This window comes from Symphodus melops (assembly GCF_947650265.1).
Source record: "Symphodus melops genome assembly, chromosome: 1".
NCBI classification, from domain to species: domain Eukaryota; kingdom Metazoa; phylum Chordata; class Actinopteri; order Labriformes; family Labridae; genus Symphodus; species Symphodus melops.
In genome coordinates, this window is record NC_136691.1 from 2,668,345 (window position 1) to 2,690,480 (window position 22,136).

The window sequence follows — 22,136 nt, forward strand, 5'->3', positions numbered from 1 at the left end:
AAATCAATGTTTTAATAGCATGGGCCTATACTGCAAAATGCCAAAGTTATGCGGGCTTCGATGCTGCGTTCAGGTACCGGTGGGACAAAACTTTGCTGTCACAGTGGGAAATTTTCCTTTGACTTCACACACAACTTGAATTTTAATCACGAGTTTTCTTTATTAACCGGTCCGGCAATGCTTACACGTATATACACATACTTGAATAACTGTACTCTTCATGTAAGTGTAGAACAATAAATATTAACAATAAACAAATATATCATGACATTTAATCAGCAATCTGAGTTTATGATGAAGTTCTTTGGGAAGAGAAACCTACATTTTGACATTTGACAGTCAGGCCTCTTGATGTAATGTCTAACAAATGTGTCATTGTTTTTAAATATTTTTTTATTGGACAGTTTTTGTTTGTCTGTGTTGTGCTGCTCATAACATGTTATTGAATGGCGTCTTGTAAACGTATTTAAAAATGAAACGTGTTCTACTCCAACCCATGCGCGCCCAAAATAGCAATAAAGGGTGGTGATATTATTTTACACACTTTAATAATAATAAAAAATAATAATTAATATAATAATCGATAATTAACGAGTGGTGGTTTGAGCACTTTATTTTTTCCGATTACCGTAAACGCAGCATAATTGTACGTCTCTAGCTGACGTCATGACGCCTCCTGTGTTTGGTTTACGCGCCGCGCCGGAGGTTGAGGAGCAGACATGGAAACAATAACAAGCAGCAGCAGCAGCGACAGTAAAGCAGACGAGCAGCTGCGGACAGATGAGGCGGGGGACGGGGACGGGGACAGGGACAGGTCCATGTCCAGGTCTGACAGGTAAAAAAAAAATATCAAAAGGATGAAGTTGTGCGCGTGTGGCACGAGACGGAATAACACACGTGCTCATGTTTGCGAGCTAACGCTACTAGCCGGTTAGCTTTCACTGTCAGAATAATAACCAGCCTTTGTTGTGCGTTCACTGCGCAAAACAAAGAAAAAAACGCTATATTGACGTAAGAATGGACAATGCAAACGTACCTGAATCATTTTAATTTATTTGTATTTTTGTATTAAATGTGTTTTTATCATCTGTTCCTTTGCGTGATGCTATCTTCCTCTGGATGTGTTTTTGATGCTCTTCATTTACTCTGCATGTGTTTCATGTTGTTTTGATCCAGCTGTAGTTAGTTTATAATCAATTATAATTAATTATAGTTAGTTTATAATGTCTGACAGACTATCACTGTAGCCAGATACATCCGGTCGAGCTTTCTAGTATTTCTAGTTTTACCTTCTTCATTTTTTTTGTTGTTGTTGCCATCTGACAAAGAAGATCTGCTGGAAATAAATTCAGTTTAAATTCAGTGTTGGCAGGATTTGGTGTGTCGTCATGCTTCCCTGTGGCTAACACTTTTAGCTTCATTCATAACACGTAGCATGAAGGATGTGACAGTCAGCTGTTTGTCTGCAGTAGTACTGACGTGTCAGGATATCCTGCAGCTCTCCTCTCATTCAGACTATCTTTGAAATTAGAGGACAGCTCAGTTTTTCTACAAGAATTCTGCAGAATTAGGAAGTGTGAAATGAAATCCCCTTTCATAGTGTTTTTGAACATTTATTTGGGTAACCTGAGTGTCTACTGACCTACACAATAGAAATAAATCCACCCAGTTCTTTGTTTGTGGTCTGCATAAGTTTTACCACACAGAGAAAAATGCTCTGTTTGAAATGTGCCCTCTTTGTGATGTCACAGTGGGATTCTGGTAATAATAATTCCCCCCCCTCCCCTGGTATCTCCACCTATAGACTCCACCTCCAGCCTCAAGCTAAACTTTTCTGGTCCGCCATTTTTATTCTCGCTACAGAGGAGTGATGTCTACTGGGTAAAACTCAGGGGGGCGGGGCTTATTGCATTTAAAGAGACACACACACCAAAACGGAACATTCTGAGTGCGCTGGTTTCTACAGGGTCACAAACCTCCTCTGCTGCTTGACTCATGTTATATTTGGACCGAAGCTCAGATGTTTCATTTAGACCACAGGGGGACTGTGTGAAAAAATGAAAAAAGATTATAATATGTCCCCTTTAAGAAACCTTTTAAACGAGACATAGAGTAACGCAATATCGTTTTCTGGGATGCACTGATTTGATTTATTTTGAGATAATCTGGAGCTTCTCTCTGTGTTGTAGATTAAATGTTGCGTCGTGTTATTCGTGTCGTTCTCGATTTTTGAATACGTGAGCCAAATGATGACAGCCTTACTCATGTGAACGTTGTGCTGCGTGCGTCTCCAGAGGGCGGCGAACCAGGTGTGATTTCCTGGGGAGGGTTTGGCAAGTTTTCCCTCCCTCCCCCTCGACCACACCGACAGCATCTCTGCGGAGAGAAGAGTTCAGAGGGCGAGGCTCAAAAAGTGCTCAGACTCCTCCTTCATCTCTCCGCAGGACAGTCGAGTATCTGCAGCTCCACGAAAACACAGAACAGGACCACACAAGTGTCAGACGGTTTTATTTCTGATCATTTACGGCCTGGACAACTTGAGTCGGCCATGTTTGATCAGGAATGAGGCGTTTCTTGACCGGCCTGCAGTCGGCTTCATGAACCTGCAGATGCTTCAAAAACACGTAAACGCCTCTAATGGAGCCGCAGCACGGCGCCGACTGTGAACTCAAAAGGCATCGCTGATGGCAACCACCAGATTTAGATCAAAAGAAAACAACACGATAGAGTAGCATCAACGTTTAGACGAGTGCGAGGGATGAACCAGTCACCCTCTCACCGCCTGTCGTCTCCGTGTCTTTACCTCCAGCGGGAGCGGCGACGACTCCCTGGATGGGATCACAGGCCGCGTCCCGCGCTGCCCCTTGACGCCGTCTTTATCGCCGCAAACACGGACCACGAGCCGCTCCAAGACCGAGCCCCCTCTGCTCAGGACCAACAAGCGGACCATCTACACCGCCGGCAGACCGCCGTGGTACAACGTCACCGGGACCACCTTCAAAGAGGCGTTTGTCATCGGTGAGAGACGCCACTTACACACATGAACCAACTTTCATTTACTTCATTTTACAATTGAACACTCCCGAGTCAAAGTGAGCTCATCTGTGAAGATTTTGTTTATTTATTATTAAATATCTTTTATTGAGCAACGAACACATTCAACAATATATACCAACAATGTGCATGTCGTCCTGAAGTCATTTAAAGCTCAGACGTAACGATGGGCACATGTGGAAATAAGATAAGAAATAAAGTGCAATAAGATGCAATGTAAAGAACAGAGAACAAATAAAAACAGAAACCCGCCCAGCGTGGCCTCCTGCTGATGTCACAGAATAGAAGTCACAGTCTGTTCGAGGGGATTCCCACAAAGAAAAGAAAAAGTCTTCCTGGATGTTTATTTTTTTGTGTGTGTGTGTTCGGTAAAGTCGACAGCGTGCACGTTGTCACCAGCTGTGTCACTCTTTTTTTATCCCTCTCTGTGTTTGCACGTCTGGCTGCAGGTCTGTAGTCGAGTTCTCAGCCTACGACGGGAAAGCTGCAAAACTCCGCTGCTCGCTCGCTCGTCTGTCGATCAAAAGAGAACAGCAAAAGTTTTGATCCCTGTTCCTCTTTGAATGCATGAAGGAGAAGAGAAGTGAGAGAGCATCACAGCACGGCGTGCAGCGAGTTACATAATCTCACGTTACGGCATGTGCATGATGGCGCCGGCTGCACCCGCTGTATTAGACTCTCTCTCTCTCTCTCTCTCTCTCTCTCTCTCTCTCTCTCTCATGTACGACTTCAAGTCTCACTGCAGACGGAAGGAATGGGTAAGACCTCCTCGCTGTCAGCTGTGGATCCACTCTTTTTATTGGCTCTATTGACCTTGTGGTCAGTTTGTACGCCACACATACAGGCTCTGTAATCCCAGGCTGAAGTCCGAGTCTCTCTCTCTCTCTCTCTCTCTCTCTCTCTCTCTCTCTCTCTCTCTCTCTCTCTCAAATAAGTGCATAAAAAGAAATTCTCAAATCAAGGAGCATGATCCCGTTTCAGTGCAGGTGATCCGTCCAAAAGAGCGCTTAAAAAAAAAAGACAGGTTAATTCTGCTGATTCTGACAGTTTGTGTGGAAAACTTCGGCTTTGATCTGCAACACAAACGAGATGAATGAACAACAAGAGAGGAAACTAAAGAGGCTGGAAGAGGACAGCGCTTGTTTTTCTATCTCCTCCGTCCAGCTTTACTGCTAATAGAAAAAGCTGCTTTATCGCCTCTAACAGGCCGTTTTCTGCGAGCACGCTTCACTGCTGCGCTGAGAACGAGACGCCTCTGCACGATCCATAGAAACCCAATAAATAGGATTGGAACTGTTTTTGTTTTTTGTTCCAGATTTGCAGGTCAGAGTCAGTGTTTGAGTAACTTTCCTGTGAGGAGTGAGGAGGAGCGTCTGCAGCGTTTTTTTTTCTCTCTCTTCACTCTCAGTCAGCACTTCTGACCTTGATGGGTCCAATCTCTGCAGCGACACAAAAAAAAGAAGAAGAAGAAGAAGCCCATTCCAACACTTCACAGGGAGTTGTTTATAACACAGAAGGAGCTCCGTAGGCTATTTCTGTTCACACACACACACACACACACACACACACACACACACACACACACACACACACACACACACACACACACACACCAATAAATACACAACTGTCTGCAGCAAATGCATCCTGTTTCTCACCTCCTCCCTCGCTCGCCCGCTCGCTCGCCCGCCCGCCTGCCTGCCGGCGTGTCGTTCTGGCTTTCTTCCCAGGACTCTTGTCCTGAAGGATTGCTGTTTGGGTCTTTAACCTGAAGGGTCGAGTGAGGTAAAGCACGAGCTCCATATTTACATTTCTGCTCGTGATGATGCCAGTTTATGTAAAAAGAAAGAAAACATTTGGATGCATCTGAAAGTCTTTAATATCTGCGGTAAGATCAGCCGCTGATCCCTCGGTCGGACTCTTAATATTTAGTCAGTTTGTGATTCTTCTTGAAAATAACGAATGAAAGAAATACGCACACGGAGCTCCGGCTCCGTCGCTCCTGTTTCCTGGTTTGTAACGGCGTCCGTGTTGTTTGTGTCTCGCTGCTCAAGGTCTGTGTGGAGGAAGTGCTTCGGGTAAAACGACCGTCGCCAACAAGATCATTGAAGCGCTGGACGTCCCCTGGGTGGTCCTGCTCTCCATGGACTCTTTCTACAAGGTACAGAGGGCGTCACCTCGTCCTTTTTTTAAACACGTTCAGATCTTTGTTTGCAGAACAAAACGCAAAACTCACATCGCTGATTCGTCAGATACCGTCATCGGCATTTTAAAAAAACGTCTTTCATATTAATTAATTAGATTAATTAAAATAAATAAATAAATAAAAAATCTCCCCGTCAGTGGAGATGAATTCTTCATCAGATGTTTAAATCAAACGCACCCTTGTTCCTCCCGCCTGGACTCGAGCTCCTGATCGATCGCGTTGAACACGCCGGTCGACGTCGATGATGCGGCTCGCTCTTCACTCTCCGGATCCTTCCGGCACACGTCTGTAGATCGGCGCCGGCAGACGTAATTGAACGTTATTGGGTGGAATCAGAGGGGCCGTTTCTTCCTTCATTCAGGCGTGCGGCGATGACTTCCTGTTGTTATTTACAGGCCAACGAGGAGCGCTAAACGTTTTATATTGCAAGGCGAGCGGTGTGATGACGTCGAGCGATGGCGGCGATCTTACCGTGCCGCCGTTTTGTTTTTCCTTTTTCCAGGTGTTGAACAAAGAGCAGCAGGAACTCGCCGCCAAGAACGAGTTCAACTTTGACCACCCGGACGCCTTCGACTTCGAGCTGCTGGTCACCGTCCTCAGGAAGCTGAAGAAAGGGAAGAGCGTCAAAGTGCCCGTGTACGACTTCAAGTCTCACTGCAGACGGAAGGAATGGGTAAGACCTCCTCGCTGTCAGCTGTGGATCCACTGTTTTTATTGGCTCCTGTGGCCTAGCGGTCAGTTTGTACGCCACACATACAGGCTCTGTAATCTCTCTCTCTCTCTCTCTGTCTCTCTGTTTCTCTCCCTCTCTCTCTCTCTCTCTCTCTCTCTCTCTCTCTCTCTCTCTCTCTCTCTCTCTCTCTCTGTTTATTCTCATCTGTTTTTTTTTCAACACAATTACGACAACATGTCTTCTGTAAAAAAATAAAACCCAGACGTCTCACTCTGATAGAATAAAAGCAAAAAAAGTCGCCGTGCCGGTTACAAATCCTTCCACACCCGAGGGACACTATAGAGCTTGGCGCCAAACGAGACGCCTGCTAATTAGCTAATTATTGAGGATTTAGTGTACAGGACATTTAACCTCCTCCTCCTCTTCCTCCTCCTCCTCCTCCTCCTCAGAGCATGGTGAAGAATCAATCTGCTGTTGTAGCCCTCTGACAACTCCTCTCTATTTCTTTGCAAAGTAATTTCATGCCTGAAAAGACGCAACGCCACGCGGGAAAATCGCCCATCACGACTCGTGCCTCTGAAGCCCCGTTATAGGGCCCGTTTTTCTTTTTTTCTTTTTTTTGTAGTGAGGTGAATGTAATTAAGCCTGAGGCCCCCGAGGGTCCCGAAGACCGCCGTGAGGCTCCTGGCTGTCAGTTTTATCCGGACGGAGAAGAAGATGAACAAGCTTCTTCTTCTTCTTTTTCTCTCTTTAACACGTTAAAGATTCTAAATCATCATCTGAGCGACGAACAGGGAAATGAACAAATCAATAAACTCTCATCTGTTTCTTTAGACTTCACTTTCTGCTTTCCAACACAAACCTCGCCTGAACGCTCGCCGCCCCTCCTTCGCTTTGTTTCCTCCCTTTTCCTTCTCTCTCTCTCTCTTTCTCTCTCTCTCTCCCGCTCGTTTCACTCGTCTCTGAATCAATACTGAAGTGTCCAGTCCATTGACTTTAGCATGAAGCCGGTCAGTGGAGGGTAATAGGATTGTGACATACTCAGCAGCATTTTGTCTTTGATTGAGACGGTGATTAATCTCTCTCTCTCTCTCACACACCTACACACACACACACACACACACACACACACCTACACACACACACCTACACACACACACACACGTCCTGGTCGTTAAGAACATGCACCATGAGGTTTATCAGATAAGGATGAGGTCGGGTTTGTACTTGTGCACAGATGATTTTAGATGAACTGTTTTTCGATGAGTGTTTTTTTTTTTCTTTCTGTTCAATCGGACACGGTGAGAAATGTTCTCTTACTACTTCCTGTTGGCCGCGCGGCGAGCGTAGTCACCCCAAGGAGCATCACTAAAAAAGGCTCCTGAGATTGAAATATCTTCAGACAGGAAATGTGCTTTTCTGTCACGACTGATTATTACCCACAATCTCATTCTGCACATCATGCACACACACAACTTCCAATTAGACCAGTCGTTGAGTCTGAACTTTGATTTTCCGTGAACCGGCCGGGAAGCTAGTTAGCTTTGAACATCAGTTTTATTTCTGCAGTTCAGATTTGATGTTTGTCTTTTAATTGCCTCGTCGTGTATTTTTATATTTTTTATGTTTGGCTGCTTATTGTCTGTTTGAAACTTTAAAAAAAGAGATTTTTAATTTAATTAAATACATTTTAACATTTACATTTTTCTTTCCTGCTGAAATAAAAAACGAGTTTTTGTTTTTTTTTGTACCTGAAAGAATAAATCAGTGTGTGAAGGTGGTGAACTGTCTTTAGTCACGGCTGGTTAAAAAAACTAGTGACAAGTGATGGGAGGAGACAAATAGACTTTATTGATCCCGAGGGAAATCCAAGACATCCAGTTACAGAATACAAGACATGCAGGAGACATTTGATAAAATAAACAGTCGCTGCCCCCTCCCCTCTACATGCATAATAACCCAAAACAAGATTAAGAAGGACCCTTATATGAACAAGAATAAAAAATTAAACCATTAATGAACGACATGCAAAAATCAGCTTCTTTACATTCATTTACAAATAATGAACTTTATCAAACGTGATGCAGAGTGAAGTGGATTTAGAACAAGAAGCTTTACACACGTTTAGAGGAGCTCTGAGACGTATTCACACTGGTCTAGTTGAAAAGCAGGATGTGATAGTAAAAGGTCACCGATCCTTTCTATCTGAACTTGTTTTTAGAAAACGGTGTACGGGGCCAACGTGGTCATCTTTGAGGGGATCCTGGCCTTTGCCAACAAGGAGCTGCTCAAGGTGAGGATAACTGATCTCTTTAAATCCAGGACTTATCTCGAACCCCATTCAGACCCCGTTTCAAATTCAATATTCTGAATCAGTTCAGAAATTTATCTCGGTGACTTGTTCAAAATGATCTGAGTTTATTTCCTTTTTCCAAAACTTCTCAAGACCCAGAAACAGTCCCCCCCCCCCCACATTTCCTGACTCTCCAGGGTGTTTTTCATGATTCTGAGATGATCTGTGTCCAACAAGGAGCATTGATGAACTCAACAACAAACATGAACACAAAATCAGTTTCTGAATCCGTTATCCCCGAAATGTCTATTTCAGTTTACACAACTCAGCAGAGGTTTCACAACAACCAAACATGTCATAATAAACCCAGAGTCCAGCATGTAGAGGCTGAGTGAATGTGGTCTGGACTCTGTAGAGGAGAGTCATGGTTTCAGAGATGCTGTAGAAGGACAGAATACCTGCTCTGTGATCCAGATACACTCCTACTCTGGAGGACTGAGGACCTGAGACAGGAGTCTGGACTTTGTTGTAATAAAAGTTATAACTGTCGTTGTAACAATCTAAACTCCAAGATTTGTCATTACGTCCAAATTCACTCTCATCCCCTGCTCTGCTGATATTCTTGTATGCGACTGCTACATAAACTCCTCCTTCTCCTCTCCTCTCCACCTCCCAGTAACAACGTCCAGTCAGACTCTCTTTACTCAGGACCTGCCAACATCCAGTGAATCTGTCTGGGTGACTAGAATAAGACTGGGTCTGATCTGTGTTTGTTACTATTCTGTTCCCATCAGATAATAACAGCTCTGTGTGTGCTGTGTTTGGATCCAGTGTGATGTCACATGAATATTGTAAGAACTCAGCTCTGGTCTTGGGCTCTGGTTCTGGTCTTGGTTGTGACAGTAAAACATCCACTTCAGTCAGTGTCTGTGAGATGTTTGTCCATTTGTCTGTCAGGACGTCCTGTAGTTTATCTCTGACTTCTGACACAGCTGCTGTCACGTCCTCAAAGTACCTCAGAGGACGGATCTTGATGCTGGATGAGTGTGTAGATTCACTGAGTGCTGACACTGAGGGGTAGTCCTGTAGAAACTGGATGTGGTCCTGTGTGAGTGACAGCTTCTCCATCTCAGCGTCTTTCCTCTTCAGCTCAGTGATCTCCTGCTCCAGCTTCTCCTGACGCTCTCTGACTCGACTCACTTCAGTTTGCTGCTGGGATCTGACCTGCTGCGTCACATCAGAGCGTCTTTTCTCCATGAGACGGATCAGCTCAGTGAACATCTTCTCACTGTTCCTCACTGTTTTATCAGCAGAGCCATTGATAGCCTCCTCCTCCTGTTGGAGCAGCTTCACATCTTTCTCTCCGTCCTGGATTCTCTGCTGGGTGTTTAGTCGACTCACCTCGAGCTCTCTCTGCTTCTCGCTCCTTTCTGCTGCAGCTGAGACTGTGTCATGACCTTTGTGTTCGTCCACAGAGCAGAGATAACAGATAGACTGCTGATCAGTGCGACAGAACATCTTCATCACCTCATCATGACGAGAGCACACGTTCTCCTGGAGCTTCTTGGAGGGCTCCACCAGCTTGTGTTTCTTCAGTGGAGCTGCTTCAAAATGAGGCTGGAGGTGATTCTCACAGTAAGAGGCCAGACACTGCAGACAGGACTTACAGGCTTTCAGTTTCCTCCCGGTGCAGACATCACAGGCCACGTCTTCAGATCCAGCATAGCAGTGATCTGCAGGAGCCGCTTGGAGTCCAGTCTTCTTCAGCTGCTCCACTAAACCTGCTAACATGGTGTTTTTCCCCAGGTCAGGCCTCGGTTTGAAGTCCTTCCTGCACTGAGGACAGGTATAGACTGCCTTATAATCCTCTGTATCCCAGTGGCCTTCAATACAGTTCATGCAGTAGCTGTGTCCACAGGTAAGAGTCCCCGGATCCTTCAGGAGATCCAGACAGATGGAACAAGAGAAGGATTCCCGGTCCAGCTGAACTCCTTTCTGCGCCATTTCTGCTCTCTGTAACAACGACTGTGTGAGATTCACTTCCTCATAGCTGGAACTAGTCTCACCTGTTATCTACAAAGCATGTGACTGATCATGTGACTGTGCAGCACTTGTTGGTTACACCCAACTATAAACTGTAGATCTGAAGGGGAGGGAACCAGCTAGTATGAGGACAGAGTGCAGCAGGCTGTGTGTGAGAGCAGGAAGAAGAGGGCTGACCGAAGTCAGATTCATTCCAGGAAGAGGAGCGAAGCTGAAGTATTGAACTTAGTTTACTCGTTTTCAGAGTTTTTATTTTTTATTTTTTATTTTCTTGAAATTGCAGCGCACATAAGAGTGTCGACTGAAAGCAGCTGGGTGTTTTCCTGGTGGAGCAGGTCAGAAAATGATCTACAGCCTCGACCTCGCTCTCTAACCTTTGGGAACAATCCACTCCTCGTGCCCCCTCCCTCCTCCGACGGGCCGACAGACGTGCTTATCCAGCAACGCGCTGTCTTTTGGTTCACCAGATTTACAGCGGGCGGGATCCATCGGCTTGTTGTGCATCTGAATTACACCTTTAACACCCCGCTGTCGCCGTCATTTAAATCACTCACAAACTTCTTTTTGCCTCTGTTGTCGTCAGTAGCTGTTTTTGGTGTTGCCTCTCTGTTGTTGGCGCTGCCTCATTGATTCTTCCTGGTTTTTTTGCTGACTTGAGCGTCACTTTAATGGAGCTCAGTGGACGGATGAACGGCTGACTTGCTCTTCAGAGGGACTGAAGATAACGGATGTGGCTCCTCGGTTAACACGTTCAACACGTCGTGACCCGAACGCCACATTTCATCTTCAACATGTCAAATCATCGACTCAGCACCAAGTCGTTCAGTGTGCAGCAAAGCAGCACGATGTTTGTCTCCGGTACGAAAGATGAAAGCTTCCTTTCAGTCTGCCACTTATCCCCCCCTCCTCATATCAGTGCATGATGTACCAGGAACCTTCACTGAAACAGGAAGTGATGCGGACTGACTTAAACCAATCACTGCTTCGGCTTCTCAAGTTTTCCCAAAGATGAATCTCACACAGTTTTAAGGACAAAATAAAAAATGGTGAATTATATAATCAAGCTACAACCTGCAGTGTCCAAAAATTAAGCAAAAGCTAAAACAATAACAAACCTGCAGTTCCTCAAATGTCCACTTGGAGCTTATTAACACTCAAAAAAAAAATGCTGATTTTAAAGGCCAAAATAAAAAAATGGTGAATTATATGATCAAGCTACAACCTGCAGTGTCAGAAAATCAAGCAAAAGTTCAAATGCAAAAAAAACCAACAAACCTGCAGTTCCTCAAATGTCCACTTGGAGCCTATTTAAGACTCATTAAAATGCCGATTTTAAAGGCCAAAATAAAGCTCATGGATTGGTTGGCGGCTGTGGCTCAGTTGGTGGAGTCTCTCAACCTGGAGGTCGGGGGTTCGATCCCCAGCATGTGGACACTTTTTGCAATATGTCCACATCCTGTTTTTATTCACCGTCCCTCTAAGACATTCGAGGAAACACAATTCCAGCTCATTCATTCCTCACTTTCTTTCCATTTTCTGTCTGTCTGCCAGCTGCTGGACATGAAGGTGTTTGTAGACACAGACTCCGACATCCGGTTGATACGGAGGCTGAAGAGGGACATTTCACAGCGTGGGCGCAACATCAGCGGCATCATCAAACAATACAACAAGTTTGTGAAGCCGGCGTTCGAGCAGTACATCGAGCCAACGGTGCAGTCTGCGGACATCGTGGTGCCCAGAGGTCAGTCGAGAGTCTCCGTCGTCGCAGTTTGATGAAACCTGAGCTTGTTTTCATTTCCCACTCATCTGTTGTCCCTAAATTATCTCCTTTTTGTGTGTGTCCTGAACTCCTTTTACTCACAGGAGGAGAAAACTTTGTAGCGCTGGATTTGATCGTTCAGCACGTTCACAGTCAGCTGGAAAAGGTAATAAGTCCTCGGCTTGTTTTTGAGTCTTTGTCCAATCTCCCACCTTTCCTTCTTTTCGTGCAAAATGAAGGGGCTTTGTTTAGCTGCTGTTTGTTTTGTATCATCTCCACCTGCTGCTTCTGTGAGGGCAGAGGGTTTTAAACACAGCACAGCTCCGTAGTCTGCTTCAATAGAAGCTAGTGCTACAAAAGGCTCAGCTAATTAACTTTTCCCTCCAAAGTAACGGTTGGCTAGCTGCACCTTGAAAACAGTCGTACAAATACCCAGTCAGCTAAGAGTGAAAAGTGCACAGGAGGGCTCTTATATTCACCTCTGGAACTTGAGTTAAAGGATGAATGTGCGACTCTTTGATCTGGTAGCCTGTATTGTTGTGTTAGCATGCTAATGTTAGCATATTGACCCGGGTACAGCAGCGTGAGTTCTTATTTTCCCCCACATGTAATGAATGCAGCATCAGGTCTGACACCAGCTGCCATGTGCAGCTTGTTAATGAAACTTTGTTTTTATCTCTGAGCACTTGCTCCCTCTGCTGGACAAACAAACTAAAGACAGCAGGAACGCCTGACTTTTTATTTAATCAGCTGTTAATGAGCAAAACAAGAAGACAACAATGAGAGCACCCCGACCTCACGGCCCCCCCACAAGGTGAAACATAACAAAGAGAGGACTCGATCAAATCAGGAACAGAGGAAAGATTTTAATATAAAACAAAATTGAAAAAATAACACTGTTAGCATTAACTAGTGGAGCGCCTTTGTTGCCGTTCTTTTGAGCCGTTTTGGACCCCTAACCACTTCCTGTTTCTGTGCTTAGCTTCATCTCCTAACATTCACTCTACCAGAGAGGCCTTACTGTATTTCAAAATAAAAGCAGAGTTGAATTTAAACTGCAAGGAAAATGTTTTCAGTTTAAGACTAGTACACAACTTCAAAATAAAAGCCTGAACGTTTGTACAATAAAATCTGAAATAATGCAACATGTGACAACAAATGTGATGAGTCGTGATTAATTACTGAAATGTCTCAATTTAATATGTGAAAAAAACGTTATTAAGGAAATAAAAAAGAGGATTTAAATCTAGTCTTTCTGCAGTTTAAACCTGAATCAAACCATTTAGAGTTTATTAAAAATAACAATAATAATAATAATAATAATAATAATATTACATTTTATTTATAAATCATTTTTCATTTAATTAAAAGACACTGCACATTCCTTTGTTTTTGTTTTTCCAGTAAATCGAGCACACTAAGCCAGAGATGCTCGACTCCAGTCTTACAGATACACGACTCATTCTACGTCATTTAAAGATCTTTTTCAGGCCTCCCCCGTGGTCTTGTTCCCCCCCCAAAAAACTCGGTAAAGGCGGGCGAACCTTTACAAGTGGAGTTCCAGTTTTCTGAGATAAACGAGCGTATAAACCCAGGGACAGCTGTCGTCCATCTTCCCTCACCTGACTGTCCTGTCAGCCGCTTTATGACCTGAACCAAACCACGATCTGCTCCACCGTCGACGTGTTCATTAATGACCGCTGCAGGAGAACACACACACGGCATCTTTCACACTGGCTTTAAACGACTCAGAAACAGGGCGCACGCTCTCTCCGGCTGCAGAGCGTCGGGTTTGATCACTTCTACCTGCATGAAGGGTTTTGTGAATTCGTGCAAGCGGTAAATGGGAGAAGTAACGACCTGCGGAGAGGTTTATAAGAGCGACTCCTCGACTTACAAATCTCGACTAAACGAGTTTCAACCTTTCAAAATAAAACACAAAGTGAGGAGCAAAGAAACGTTTATTCTGCTGTGAATGTTTGACTTTACTGTTTCAGTTTTTCTCATGTTTATTTTTCTTCTTATTGTGTTTCACTGTTTGCACACACACACACACACACACACAAACCTTTGCGTGTTTGTGTGCGTGCACGACTCCCCGCCCTCGCCTGACTGAATGCTGTGTAACCATTCCAGCGTGAGATCACTGTGAGGTACGACTGCTGCCTATTTATTTATTTATTATTATTATTATTATTATTATTATTATTATTATTACTACATCCTGTCCCATCTTCCTGCTTCTTTGTCCTCCTGCTTTCACTGTAAACAAAGACAAATGAACGTCTGGCTTTTTGTCATGTTTTGCTTTTTGTTTCACTTCGAAACACAAAAACTAATCTGCGTCGTTCATCTCTTTGAGTCTGTGTCCAGAATCCCTTTCACTCTGCTGTTCTGTCAGTGACATTAATAATCCGTCTCTTGTTTTATGGATTCATTCCTTCTTCACGAGCAAATTCTCACCTGAACGATAAATCACAAAGCAACACAGAAAGGTAAATCAGCGTATAAACTTCTCTCAGCTCATTGTCTGATGATGAAGCGATGAGTCATAGTGACCAAAAATAATATGACCAGAAGCAGACAGAAGCTTTCTTAAACGTTTAATGAACTATATAAAAAAAACCTGCTGAACACAGAAAAGAAGAGAGACAAAGTCAGGACATTTATCCGCCTGCTGCTTTTTTTCCTGACACTTCCCGATGTTTGTTTCAGCTGCTCCAAGTTTCCTTTATCCGACTTTTATTTGTGCGGCCTCGCCGAGCGCTTCGACTTGAACACTTTTAACCAGCCGATCGTTCAGCAGACGAGATCTTGAACTTACAAGGCGAGTTCATTTACGTCGCACATTTCAACAACAAGGCGATTCAAAGTGCTTCACACGAGACTTCAGAAGCATCACGACAGAGGAAAGAAAAGAAACCATTAAGAAAAAAAATTGTTGAAATTATTAACATTTAAATATGTTCAAGTAAAAAAACGTTTAAAAAAATTAATATAAGGAAAAATATAAATAAAGTTCAAAGTGAAAGATTAAAATCTTTATTTAAAATATTTAAAAAAAAAAAGTTTGAAATTATTCAAATTTAAAAGTAAAAAAAAAAAGTAAAATTAATTTAAGGAAAAATATAAACAAATCTTTATTTAAAATATTTTATAAAGACAGCTGGAAACAGGTGAATCTTTAACCTGCGTTTAAAAGAGTTTTAGCTGACCTGCAGTTTTCTGGGACATTTTCTTCCATCCTCCTTTCTCTGTTTCTGATCAGACGTCATTATTACTAAACTCCTCTCATCGTCCCGACAGAGCAGGAGGAGAAGCGTCCGATGTTTGAAGAATGAGATCTCAGTGTTGAGTCACACTGCGTCGCCGTGCAGCGCTCAGATTCTCAGCACAAGAACAATTCATCCTGATAACGCTGGAGTCAGATGAAGTGAACAAATCATGAGAAAAACTAAAGGTGTAAAAAAAATCACCAGTCACATCAAATCATCAATTCTCCGAGTTTTTTTCTTAAAATCTGCTCCGCCCCGAGCTGCAGAGCGTCGATGGAGTTGAACCGTTTCACTTAATGACAGAGAAATGTTTCCTCTCCTTTTATTTTTGTCTCCTCTCCTCCTTTTCTTTTTTTTTTTTTATTAATATTTCTACTTCCTGTGTTTCTTCTCCTTCTTCACCTTTTCCACCATTTGAACTCAACAAAAATTCCCCTTCAGAGGAAGCTCCGCTGGGATATGTGAGGCTCGCCTTGTGCATCCTCTCGGCCTTGTTACGAACAGAACGTGAACGAGTGGAAAAGAAAAGCTTGCTTGATGTCTTTGCTGCGTTAAAATGACCTGCAAAAAAAAAAAAAAAAAAGCATGCTTTTGTTTTTTTTCTGAGCATGCAGAAAACAAATCTCAGCTGAGGAATGGCAACCCAAAAAAAAAAAAAAAAAAGCTCCTGTCCGCTGCTCTTAACGTTGGTCAGCATGCGTTTGAGAGAGCATCCCTCTGCTGCCTCCGCTCACATGATGCAACAACTTCTGCAGACTCCGACGATGAATCAAAGTATTGAAACAAACCTCGCAGGTCGATCTTCTTCTGTTTTCTGATCACTTGAGTCAGGGCAGCAGCATCATCTGTGACTAATTCAGTGTTATTCCCATCTCTAGTCTGTGTTAATCCCAGTGTGATTAAGAGCTAAAGGTCATGGTGATGCTAACTTTATGAGAGTCCATCTTTAAACCCCCCGATGATGAGAAAAGTCCGTCCTCTCCGCCTCCTGATTTGATGAACTGATCGTTTGATCGATCGACTTCATAGACGCAGCTCGTAAAATCTATAATGTTGGATGAAGCAACAAAGTCCGACATCCGACTTCTCATCCTTCCTGCACATTTCTGAAGATCAACTTTTTTTTTTCCCCCCCTCACAGATCGGCTCTGGCTTCGGCTCATCAGGGTCAACCTTTACCCGAAACCCTCAGCGTGATGGAGAGCACGCCGCAGGTCCGAGGCATGCACACCATCATCAGGTCAGCACACACACACACACACACACACACACACACTGCACGGAGGAGTGGAGTCATGAGTGGTGCGTAGAAACGTGGAGGATTTTTAACAACGGCGGAGGTTAAAATGTTCGGACTCTAAACTCGGGCAGAGACAGAATCAGTTTGTGGGCGTGTCCTCCTGACCTCCGTGTGTCCGTGTAGGAACAAGGAGACGAACAGGGACGAGTTCATCTTCTACTCCAAGAGATTAATGAGGCTTCTGATCGAACACGCCCTCTCCTTCCTGCCTCTCAAGGTGAGTTTGCTGCTCCGTTTGTGAGGCCGTTATCTCAAAACTTTATCGAAAATGACGCCGGGTGACAAAACGTGTACTCGTCCTTTAATGTCCAGCCCGTGTCGGTGGAGACGCCTCAGGGCGGCGTCTATGACGGCAAGAGGCTGAGCGGGAAACGAGTGAGTCTGATGTAGAAGTTTGTGCATCCTCCTCTTTAGAATCACGACTTCACATCTGCGGTGCGTTCTGCTTTTCATGGCTGTGCGTATTTGACTTCCTGCAGATCACAGGCGTTTCCATCCTGAGAGCGGGAGAGACCATGGAGCCGGCTCTGATGGCGGTGTGCAAAGACATCCGGCTGGGGAAGATCCTCATCCAGACCAATCACGACACAGGAGAGCCAGAGGTGTCAGATCTTTCTTCACCTGTTTGAACTCCAGGCGACCCGGTTTTGCTTTCCTGTCTCTCTGAACCGGTTCTGATGTTTTCGGGACGTTCTGTCTGCTTTTCCATCCTCCAGCTTCACTACCTGCGTCTGCCCAAAGACATCAGCGAGGACTACGTCATCCTGATGGACAGCACCGTGTCCACGGGAGCTGCTGCTCTCATGGCGGTCCGAGTGCTGCTGGTACGTACCTGGATCAGTTTCAGGATTTTGGCCTTTTTGTGGATTGAGTAGGGAGCCGCCTGCTTGGGAGGACTGAGGTCTCCTTACATCTTGTAAAGAAAAAAATGGACTTTGATTGGAAGCTGGGTGAAAAAAGATCAGAAAGGTCTTCGTCATATTTTTAGTGATGAGTTTGATGGCCTGGATAATAAACGGCTGTCTCCTTCCTCTGAAGGACCACGACGTAGCGGAGGATAAGATCTTCCTCCTGTCCCTGCTGATGGCCGAGATGGGGGTCCACTCGGTGGCCTACGCCTTCCCCAAAGTCCGCATCATCACCACCGCCGTGGACAAGGAGGTCAACGACCAGTTTCACATCATCCCGGGCATCGGTGAGGACTTCCTCCGACCGCAGGGACGCAAAAAAAAGAAGCCGCTTAAGTTTCATATTCAACGTCTGGGAGAATTTAGTTTAAAAAAACATGAAATAACTGATCATTAAAGCTTAAACTGATCTCGTCTGATTTTAAAACAGGGAACAAGTAAACGTCTCACTGACTCTCCGTTCTTCAGCCACATGAATTTATGAATGATCCTGAACCTTTATCCTCAGGCAGTGAAGGGCTGTAAGAAAATATGATGCATGGAAGTATTAAATGGTAAATCAAGACTGAATCACACCGAGCTGCTGCTGCTGCTTCCCTCCCTACCTTCTCTCTCTCTCTCTCTCTCTGTTTCTCTCTCTCTCTCTCTCTCTGTTTCTCTCTCTCTCTCTCTCTCTCTGTTTATCTTACCCTCTCGCTTTCCCTCTGTTTCTCTCCCTCTCTGTCTCTCTCTCTCTCTCTCCCTCTCTCTGTTTATCTTTCCCTCTCGCTTTCTCTCTCTCTCTCTCCCTCTTTCTCTCTCTCTCTCCCCCTCTCTTTCCCTCTCTCTCTCTCCCTCTCTCTCTCTCTCTTTCTCTCTCTCTCTCTCCCTCTTTCTCTCTCTCTCTCCCCCTCTCTTTCCCTCTCTCTCTCTCCCTCTCTCTCTCTCCCTCTTTCTCTCTCTCTCTCTCCCTCTCTGTCTCTCTCTCTCCCTCTCTCTGTTTTTCTCTCTCTCTCTCTCTTTCTATCTCTCTCTCTCCCTCTTTCTCTCTCTCTCTCTCCCTCTCTGTCTCTCTCTCTCCCTCTCTCTGTTTTTCTCTCTCTCTCTGTTTATCTCTCTCTTTCCCTCTCTCTCTCTCCCTCTCTCTCTCTCTCTTTCTCTCTCTCCCTCTCCCCCTCTCTCTCTCTGTCTCTCTCTCTCTCCCTCTCTCTGTTTTTCTCTCTCTCTCTCTCTCTCTCTCTCTCTCTACGGCCGTGTGCGCACTAACCGTCGTGTCTTTTTCTTTTCTCCTTTTCCAAAGGTAACTTCGGAGATCGTTACTTCGGCACCGACGCTCCGTCAGACTGGTGCGAGAGCGACGAGGGGATGGACTTCTGAGGTCGGAGGACGTGCAGCGCTCGGCGCCTCCTCGCAGCCTCTGTCGACGTCCTGCCGACTGACGAGGTGACGCTGCTGCTCCTCGCTCACACGAGAGGAAGAGTGTGCTCCAATCATCCGCTCTGATTCCACAGTCAAATGAAATCATGAAAACGGCTGATAACATTGTGTGTTTGGATGTTCAGGATTAGACTCGCTTCACTTCAGCGTCTCGTCAGCTGAAGTGTTTAATAAAGGTTACGGCTCCATGTGAGCAGCTGATTGGACGAAACCGTCTTTTCAGGGTGAGGGCCGGACCGTCGTGGAGTTTGTGATCAGTGAGAGCAAAGTGAAGAGCAGGATTTTAGTTTCCAGCTCAGATTAAAGATGGCCGACTGTTTCCTGTCCTGCAGGATGCTCGTAGGTTTTTCAAACTAAAGCTCCTTTAGATTTCACATCGAAACAAATCTCTGCTGTTTGTACTCGTTTATACTTTTCCTTTTAACCCCTCCCAAAAAAAAGGATGACGTCCAAGTGTTTGATTTTTTTTGTTTTTATAATCCTTCCTCAACATGAAGACAAATTAATCAATGTCAATATGAAGTAACAACATGCACACACACACAAACAGGCTGCTTGAAAGAGGAAGAAGATACCTCATTTTACTGCTGCTGCTGCTGCATGTTCTCTTTGTCTGCACGTCGGAGACGTCAAAACCAGCTAAAACACAAACACAGTTTGTATGAGAGAGGACACCTTCACTATGTAATCGAAGAATTGAAGATCGAGAGTCAATCAGGTTCTGATCGAAACGGAAAATCACCGAAAACGAGCTCCTGAAAGTGAAGCTGTCGTGCTGTCCTAAAGCCGCCGTCTCGCTCTCTGCACTTTGTTTAGTTTACATTAAAGTGCGACGTCGCTGCGTGTCACATCACAGACGGGGTGTAAAAGTTTGTGTGTCGCGTTTTTAAAACCGATTTTTTTTATTTCACTGCAATCTCAAAAACTTGATGCTGCGAAGTTTGTGCCAACTTAAATCTATGATCCGAATGCTTGAATATGACGTAGCTCGTGTTGCCCGGTGACGCTGAAGCTGCAGAGGAAATCACTGAATACTCGTTCTGTCGTTTCGACTGGAAGATTTTTAAAGATCTTTGTTTCTTTCAGGAGTTTGCACAGTAAAGTTTTGTTGCCTTCAGAAAAAAACTTGTAAATAATTCAATCTTGAAAAAAAAAAAGAAAATCCAGAGGTCCCAGGACGATGCTCTGGTGTCTTCCTGTACTTCATACTGATCGATGTTCAATCAGTAACATACAGTAACACCCCGAGTCTACCAAGAGTTCTGTCTCCATGACAACAGCCAATATGGCCGACACTGCTCCGCACAAATAAAGGCGGAGCGCTCGAGGTGGCTGTTTTCTGCTCTGAGCGATCTCACTGAAAATAACTTTTTTTTTTTTTTTTAAAGACTTGGTGGACACGTGGCGTTGTATGGACGTGATCATTACAAATAATTTAAAGACTGTTCTGTTTGAAAAGTCTTTGAGGACACATGAGAAGGTTCCTTCAGTTTAATGTGATATATCAGTCATGTAACGTCGTCTAGTTTACCGTTATAGCGTCATAAAGCGGCGTTAGAGGTTTGTACTGTAGGTTAATAAACATCTCAGGCAAGGTTCAGTGAAAAAAAAAAAAAAAAAACATCCCGAGGATTTATACTTGAAGAAGAGTGAGTGATGCTAAAGGGAATCACATGTTGTTTATTATGTTTTTTGTTTTTTAAATCATTGCTGATTTATTTTGTTCATTAAATCAACGTTCAGTTTTCTCTGCACTAAGGAGAAAAGTTCGCACATTTTCGGCGTTAGCTGCTAATTACAAACAGCTAACTGAGGCTGTGTATTGGCATTGCCTCTGATTCAGTAGTTAGCTGGACTAGATGTCAGCGTTTCATTGATTTGGCGCTACAAATAAACATCGTCCACTGACATCCGTTCATGTTACATTATTTGCCGATTTATCGGCCAATAGCGATGTTGGTCCGATGCACATGTTGGTGCATCCCTGTTATAAACTGCTGTTGTGTTTGGACAGTCAGATTTATAAGCCAATGAAATCGGAGAACCAACTTGTTTGTTACATTAATTTAAACTAAAACTTCAGCAATTGTAGAAGCACGAAATATCTGTTTATAAAAGTTTTTTTTCATTGATTTAAAGGTCACACATTCTGCAAAATCCACTTCTCCGTGTTTCTCTAACTTTAATGTGTCTCGAGTCTGTCTACAAACCCCCCCAATGATGGCTGTTTGGAGATTTTCCCTTCATGACATCACAAAGGGCAGTTAGCCCCTCCCCCCAGGTGGGTGACACTCCCACAGCTAGGTGTTTGTTCTGCCCTCTGAGTCTGCCTTCTCACCGTAAACAATAGGACATGGAGCCAGAAAGCAGCGAGTACACCCGAGCCCTTCCAGAGAGGGGGCGTGGTCAGACACAGCTCATTTACATATTTAAAGCTACAGACACAGAAACAGCCTGTTCTGAGCAGGGCTGAAATAGAGGGGTTTATAGACATGATCAAATACAGGATCAGAGTGGATTTACAACAACACACTTCACACACATGATGAAGAGGAGCTCTGAGACTGATTTACACTGAAGAGGAGGATATGGGACCTTTAAAGTTAAAGCTGCAAAACTGATCATATTGTTGATGTAACATACGTTGTTGACCCATATGGAGGCTTTTATTTTCTTCTGTTAAAAAAAAAATTCTTGCTCCTTTTTTTTTTTTTTTCTCTCTCGAATCTTTATTTTAATTTATTTCATAATTTTTACAGAAATTCTCGAGCGTCACTTCGTCACAAAATCTTGACCAGTGAAAGTGACAGATTCTGACAGATTCAGTTGAACAGGTTTATTTTAAAGATGAAGCCTCGTTAACGGGACAAACGAACATCAACTAGAACCTTCTGTTCACAACGACAGTCTACGTTAATATGTCGTCTGCAGGAACATCCTCTCTGTATGTGTTGGATGTTTAACTTTGACTGTTGCTGCTTCTTTGTGTGTCGTATTGAGTCCAAGGTTTCTGTCTGGACCTGTTCTGTTTGTAAACTGTCATCAGTTATGCTTTGATTTGGAGCTTGTTCAATTTTATAAATAAAATTAATTAGAACTTGTCCAAATGTTTACCAGGTTCTTCCTTTGCCTGTTCTGCAACTTTTCACTAAGTTTAATTTAACTCCAAACATGGACCTTGGTCTAGGAACTGGAGAGCTTCCAGAGCA

The 22,136-nt window shown here is 44.0% G+C and overlaps 2 protein-coding genes across 3 annotated transcripts; one reads left to right on the plus strand and one right to left on the minus strand.

The window, feature by feature from the left end:
- Positions 1-658: 658 nt before the first annotated feature.
- LOC306832181 (uridine-cytidine kinase-like 1) lies at positions 659-22,028 on the plus strand. 2 transcript variants are annotated; one of them, XM_079356638.1, is made up of 15 exons: positions 659-835; positions 2,810-3,018; positions 5,109-5,215; positions 5,763-5,933; positions 8,155-8,226; positions 11,821-12,010; positions 12,133-12,194; positions 14,165-14,181; positions 16,445-16,543; positions 16,727-16,820; positions 16,916-16,978; positions 17,083-17,205; positions 17,320-17,427; positions 17,642-17,798; positions 18,791-22,028. In XM_079356638.1, exons 1-15 carry the CDS (start codon positions 720-722, stop codon positions 18,865-18,867), a joined length of 1,665 nt encoding a protein of 554 aa, XP_079212764.1. In that variant the 5' UTR covers positions 659-719; the 3' UTR covers positions 18,868-22,028. The 2 variants fall into 2 exon arrangements, with proteins under 2 accessions (XP_079212764.1, XP_079212765.1); XM_079356639.1 differs by lacking the exon at positions 2,810-3,018 and having other exon boundaries at positions 691-835.
- On the minus strand, positions 8,533-10,409 carry LOC306833392 (tripartite motif-containing protein 16-like; the record flags this gene model as incomplete). The annotated part of the gene is made up of 1 exon (XM_079358633.1): positions 8,533-10,409. The coding sequence occupies exon 1, from the start codon at positions 10,228-10,230 to the stop codon at positions 8,533-8,535; it is 1,698 nt and encodes a 565-aa protein (XP_079214759.1). The 5' UTR covers positions 10,231-10,409.
- Positions 22,029-22,136: the final 108 nt, after the last annotated feature.

What these genes read in the sequence shown, in the direction of transcription:
- LOC306832181 (XM_079356638.1), top strand. Translation starts at nt 720, where the DNA reads ATGGAAACAATAACAAGCAGCAGCAGCAGCGACAGTAAAGCAGACGAG. An exon ending in TCCATGTCCAGGTCTGACAG is followed by an intron (nt 836 to 2,809) that starts GTAAAAAAAAAA and finishes CTTTACCTCCAG; the next exon opens with CGGGAGCGGCGACGACTCCC. An exon ending in ACTGCAGACGGAAGGAATGG is followed by an intron (nt 5,934 to 8,154) that starts GTAAGACCTCCT and finishes ACTTGTTTTTAG; the next exon opens with AAAACGGTGTACGGGGCCAA.